This window comes from Pipra filicauda, unplaced genomic scaffold (assembly GCF_003945595.2).
Source record: "Pipra filicauda isolate LSUMZ 115617 unplaced genomic scaffold, ASM394559v2 scaffold1_size10287979_pilon, whole genome shotgun sequence".
Lineage (NCBI taxonomy): Eukaryota > Metazoa > Chordata > Aves > Passeriformes > Pipridae > Pipra > Pipra filicauda.
Genome location: NW_024104310.1, coordinates 4,358,595 through 4,365,120, shown reverse-complemented (window position 1 = coordinate 4,365,120; position 6,526 = coordinate 4,358,595). Strand labels below are relative to the sequence as shown.

General features: G+C 37.9%; 1 protein-coding gene across 4 annotated transcripts in view; it reads right to left on the bottom strand.

Moving 5' to 3' along the window:
* Positions 1-1,225: 1,225 nt before the first annotated feature.
* MPP7 (membrane palmitoylated protein 7) overlaps positions 1,226-6,526 on the bottom strand; it is a 150,423-nt gene continuing 145,122 nt past the window's right edge. For all 4 annotated transcript variants that reach the window (XM_027717352.2, XM_027717356.2, XM_039380633.1 and 1 more), the window contains 2 exons: positions 5,793-5,936; positions 1,226-4,413 (listed from right to left, as the gene is read on the bottom strand). In XM_027717352.2, coding sequence (XP_027573153.2) covers positions 4,234-4,413; positions 5,793-5,936 — 324 coding nt within the window. In that variant the 3' untranslated portion in view covers positions 1,226-4,233. The remainder of the gene's footprint in view (positions 4,414-5,792; positions 5,937-6,526) is intronic.

Below are 6,526 nucleotides of genomic sequence, written 5' to 3'. Positions count from 1 at the left end.
ATGCTTGCTATCATACATTAATCATGATAATATATGATAAATACTTAATGACTCTAAGAGCAAAAGGTTCTTGGGCAAATTGCAAGTACAAATGGTTTTAAGAACTGATACACAGAAATCTCTTAATCCTGTGGGGAAATTACTGTAGATAGAATGGTAGTAAAAATAGACTCAGATTATAACTTTAACTTCAAATCTCTGAAGAAACTATTCAACCTTTGAAACCATCTCACAAAAGCTAAATATGAACTTTACTGGGGAAAAAATTCTCCACGCACAGTAGAAACCTGAACCAAAGTACATGTGGGAAATGCAGAATTCTGCACTGAAACAAAACAGAAGGGGCTTAAAAGTCTTCAATCTAATCCTAGTATGTGTTAGGCTTTTTTTTTCTGGAAAAGACATAACACAATGCAAAAAGTAACTCAACTTTCTTTGAGTCCTACAAATGAGCACAACCTCCTTTGGGACTTGTGAGTGGCATAGAAGCATATGTGTCTGATGAAACACTCCAAGTCAACAACTCGGATAACACTCCAACACTTTGCAAGCCCAGACGAGCTGATATTTCAGCTTGATCCACTGACATAAGCTTTTCCTCTCAGAAAGAAAATGGTTTATTTTGGGGTGGGCTACAGGAAAAGGTAAACATCTATTTTGAAGGAGCATCTGGCAACAAAAAGGAAATATTAAGAATTGTTGTCCTTGTTCTAGGGTGCTTTATTTTTCCACTTAAGATAATTGGAGCATTACAGTTAATAGAGAGACCTATGAAATAATTTACTTCTTAGGCATTTTACCTTTTAAACTCATTTTGTTCATCCTGGAGAAGGATTCAAGGAGACCTTATAGCACCTTCCAGTACCTAGAGGGGGCTGCAAGAAAGCTGGAGAAGGACTTTTTACAAGGGTAGGTAGTGATAGGCCAAAGGGTAATGGCTTTAAGCTGAAGGAGGGTGGGTTTAGATCAGGTATTAAGAAGAAATTCTTTACTGTGAGGGTGGTGAGACACTGGAGCAGGTTGTCCAGAGACGCTGTGGATGCCCCAACCCTGGAAGTGTTCAAGGCCGGGTTGGATGGGGCTCTAAGTAACCTGGTCTAGTGAAAGTGTTCCTGCCCATGGCAGGGGGATTGGAATGAGATGATATTTAAGATCCCTTCCAACCCAAACCACTCTATGAGTCTATGATATGTTATGGTGCAATTTACAATAAAGAAAGAAACACTTTCCGTGGTATATCAATAATTTATTATTTTGCATAAGAAGGTAAGATCAGATTTCAGGTAAGATATCATCCAAGAATCTGATGGCAAATTCAAGTATAGAGCTTGGTACAATATTAAAAAATACTACCCTTTGTCTGACTACGGCAAACAGCTAAAACACAATAAAAACATCTGGACTTGACTGTCAAAACATACAGTTCTCTAAAAACCCACACAGCACAACTTGAATATGTGGAATATTGGAAACATGTTTAGTCGTCTTCGTTCCCAAATTCTTAGGATTCAAAGGAACAATCCACCCCCCTGCTCCCCTTGGTATCCCAGAATAGCTCAGCACACAGGCTCAGCATCCATCATAAGCAGGCTCCTGTCCTGTTGAAACTCTTGGGCTAAGACATTTTTTCTGCCTTGACCTGCTGTCATTTCTGCCTGCCTCGTGGAGGCCAGGGCTTTGATTTTTAGCTTTTGAAGCTAACACTGCAATAATGTTGATCTTTCAAGAGTAATCTAGTAATGTAATTAAAACCATTTCTCACCCCTTAAAGACTCTGTGCATGTTTTACTTTGTTGGTTGGATTTATGTTTTTGAGATTCCCTTTCTTTTGCAGGTGTTACTATTCAGGAATTAGCTCCTGGCTCAGAGATGGGGCAGGCAGCCATCCGTCTGGGAGACTCCTGCCAGGACTGTGCAGGGATCAGAGGGTCAGTCTCTCTGTAAATGCTGCTCACCGCTGCCCAGGACAGCAAAGCTGTGTAGAAGATCCTCTTAGACCACACCGAACCAGGAATGGGAATTAAATTAATTTCATTTCAAAAGGACAGGAAAAACAGCCTGTAGGACAGCCAGAACTGTTTCTACCAGAGAGTTTGCAGATTATTCTAACATCTATTTCATAAAGAGAAAAGCAGGTCCCTTATGCGAGCGTGACAGTGCCCCAGTGTTCTGAGACAGCCCAGGTCAGAAGCAGTGTTAATAGTGTTTTAGGAAGGACTAAACCCCCTCTTTTTGGAAATGGCCAGATCCTGAGAGGTGCCGAGTGCCCTCTCAGTTTCAAGAGATGGTGAAAGCACTCGACGTCTCACAGGCAAAGGCAAACTGACCCGCTGAATTCCATATCCCCTGAAAAAATAGTTTAATTTTCAGTAATTAAAAAAAAATAGAAAATGTTTTCTCAACTCAGATAATCTCTATGCAATTTAATCAACAAATTCCTATTTGTGTTATTTTACAAAAAAGTTTAAGTCCACCAGGAAAATGGTGAAATTTGACAAAAGTTACATTATAGCTGTTCCAGCAGAGCGTGCATCCATACACTCAGTTCATCAGTAACTCTTGCATAAACATTTCCAGACTCCTGGGGATTTTGCTGTTGTTTCTTGCATTTCATTTGTTTTATAAGACTCTAAGCCAAATGCAATGACCCACACATTAAATACACATTTAGAATAAAACTGCAAAATCTGATGGCTTTATCAGCATAAGAACTGAAATAAAATATTTACATGGAATGTTGAGCTCCATTTACAGAGACTGTTTCAAATTACAGACTTAGTAATCTCTTTAATAAATGATCACATTGACAAGAAATTTAAAAACTTAACATCCCTTTTCAACCCTTTCATAAATATATAAAGTTTCACTAAATTCTTTTTTCTTTAAACAAGACAGCTATATTCTCTTTACAGATTAACATGAAATAATGGTTTCCCGTTTGAATGTCACAGATGGGATGATCTGAAGTCAGCAAGTTCCTATACACATTCTGTACTTACAAGACATTCACAACACAACACACAGGTGTTACTTGGTCTTCACATGTGTACTCACTTCCTGCACATCGGTAGTAAATAAAAAAAAATACCAAATTATCTATATTAAAAATACATCCTCTAATATACAATTGTTTACACTGCCACATCACATCTTAAAATGGGGTTTCCAACTGTGTCTGACCAGTGACAAGGATATTTTTTACAGTGAAGTCTACAGCATTCATTTATTTTTGAGTGGAGACAAAATACATGTTACACTACTAGAAAGTATCACAACATACTCAACAATAGAAAGAATTAATCTCTTGCAACTGCTTCCTAGTATCCAAGGTTTCCTCACTGTTTGAAAATTTCTGATGGGAAAATTGTTCTAAAGGATGCCAAAAATATTTTAAATCAATTTAAAGGGGAAAAAAAAGTTATTTACTTTGTTGCTATTCATATCACTTTGCCACTGATTTTACAGAAGATTAATCCCAAAGACTGAAGTTGTATACATACTAACTCATGTTTTTTCCTATTTAAATAATTATTCCCATTAATTTTCTTTCTTGTGGCACAGGGCATGCGTGAAAATATTTTCAATGTGTGCATGCTCACAGCTGAGTATTTCACAATTAAGTCACTGAATACATCTTTCTTTCCATGATTATGTAAGTGCACAGGAATACCAACATCACTCTGGACATGTAAGACAAGGTTCACATCTAGAAAAGTAAAAACACTTATCTTGATATGTAATTAAAACTACGATGTTTTCCTCATAAAAATGTTGGTCACTTTTGCCCGTTTCAGTTCTCTCAAGCATTTAAGGGGCAATAACTTCCAAGTGCTGATGTGCTCTCTACGGGAGCAGTTATGCTTAAAACCACTGAAGTGCTGATCTCCAGTATTGACTCGTATCTTCTGCAAACTCTCTGTTAAAAAAGCTCACCTTGGAAACACACAGATGATGATAAAGAGGTGTTTGGCAGTTTTGTTACAGTAGTATTAGCTCACTTTATGGAGCGTAGTAAAGCTCCGGTTTAATCTGACTGTTCTGCCCCGAATTGTGGGCAGGAGAATTGAAGACACAGGAAAACAAGACCAGTTCCAAGTGCATAAAGAGTATACCTGCTGCTCAGTAGAGTTAAAAGCCCTCCTACCAGGAAAATGACCATTGAGTGCTGCCTGAATCATGCCCCAGACTGAGGCGCTGATACAACAGCAGATGTTCTGGCTGTTTAAAATGTTACTATGAATGGAGCCAGCTGACGGGAACCCAGAAGGTCTCGGTCTCCAACCTGTCAAAAGTTGTTTTAAGCTCACTGTAAGCTGTAGCGAGGTCATCGTTGACTATCACCTTGTCAAAGAGGTGGCCATACTGGCTCTCCATCACGTGGGCAGATTTAATCATTTCGTGAAAATCTTCCTCCTAGTAAGATCAGTGCACCGTCAGTCCATAGCAACATTGCAATAACTCACTCCATACTAAACACAATCCACTTGTTTATTTTTTATCTTATCAGAAGATGGAAACTGTACTTTTAGTTAAAAATACCCAGAAATTACAATTACAAGTGATCTCAGAGAGTCTTCTCATGAGTCTACTCTGCTCAACAGGCAATTCTTTCATCTCTCCCCTCGTAGTGACACAATTAGTCACTGCATGGTAATTACAGAGACATTTTCTGTTAGCAGCACCACTGGAAAATGTTTCTAGCTGTTTACTTTGATGATACATGTAAAGTTTCATTACTTAAGTCTCAGCTTGATATTAGTGTGTGACATATTACAGTGCAGCCTCTTTTCTTTTAAGAGCTTGGTAGGAGCCGTCATTCTATGCCTGGTTCAATCTGGCTTAGTGGATTCTCTTCATGTTTGGGAAGAGAACAGACCTTGGCAATTTGTTTAAATAACTTTGAGAGATTAAACCTGTCCTAACTAAGTAATGTCCTGAAGGTTGCTCTTAAGAATGATCTCCTCTTACTTTTTATATATCACAAACCAACATTTTCTTATAGCATGTAATTTCCAAACTATTTCAAATGCACAATCTACACAGATACAGTCTGGTTATATCTGTGACTCAGTTTGAAACAAACCCTAAAAAATCCTAAATAACATCTGAATGAGGGAAAATGATACACATTGTAAATGCAGATAAAAAGTCTAACAATGATCAGCTTTGCTGTAGCTTCAATTAAAATATTTCATTATATTACAAGGAAGTAAGCAAGTTACTGCTGGGTAATCTAAATTTTTTTCTGACTATTGACAAAAAGCAGTATTTTTTACTTGCTTAGATTTTTCTTCTTCTTTCTTACAGTATTCATTTCCCTATAGCATTCAAAAAAAACCACTGTTTCTCTAATGTGCTTTTTATTAAAGTAGCTTTGACTTTTTTAATTGGTTCTTTATATTTGAATTTGCTTCTAAATTTAGACCCTGTAATACAGTTGATAAAACAAGGAAATTCTTGTATTTGAATAGAAACATCTAAGCCCAGATGCAAATGTTTTAAAGGAAATCCACAGCATTATCTCTCAGAAAAGTATACTTGCACTGTGGGGATTCTTCAATGACATACAATCAGAGGACTATGGAAAATGTAAATACCCACGAGCATATCAAACAATGAGAACACCACAGTAAACGTGTGACATGAGAGAGCTGGGAAACAGCAAGATGCTACATGTAAGCCCTGACAAGTGCTGTCAATGAGATCCAGTGATCACCTTTATTTTCAAGGTAAACCACTACAACAAAACTCTTAACAGGTTCTCATGTTTTGCCATGTCTAATTATACTTACTGTAAAGGGTTTTGCAGTTCCCTTATCATCTTTACTTGAAATAATCTTGGCATTTTTTCTGGTCTCTCTCAAACGGTCAAGCGATGGAGGCTTTATAAATATAACGAATGGTTTAAACTCATATGTCCGTAAGTGTTTCACTGTCTGGGAAGAGGGAAGATTTTAATTAATTAGTTTATTTTGCACAGAGGAACTTACTGTAATAACAGAAACTCTCCACTAACTAAAATAAACCCATAAACCACTTCTAGGCAGGTATTTTTCATTTAGTGCCATCCTGCTCTGCTGACCAGCACTGATTCACATAAGGAGAATTTTCATGTGAATGGTAAGAAAACCACTTCTCCAAGGGTGATCATTACCCTTGATTTCCACATGGCTGCTGGTAAACCCCATCATTCCAGGAAAGGCTGGGCTGTGCACACCAGTGCCATTGGCAGCACGAGGATGGAGGGGAACACAAGGTATTCAGGAGAAGACAAGAAGTTCAAAAGTTCAATGGATTTTAGCAGGAATAACACTTTGTGTACCCATGAAAAATAGCAGAAAAAGGTGTCTGTGACACTTGGTCACAAAAGGTCCATGATTTTTCTTTTCAATACTTTGTGCCCACCGCACAACCCCCTGCTGTTCACTCTTTCTGCGCAAGCCGAGTGATGTTATGTGTGGAGTTAGAAACACGTCTATGATTTGGATTGCAGCACAGGTTAGAGTAGGGATGGCCAGCAGCTCAG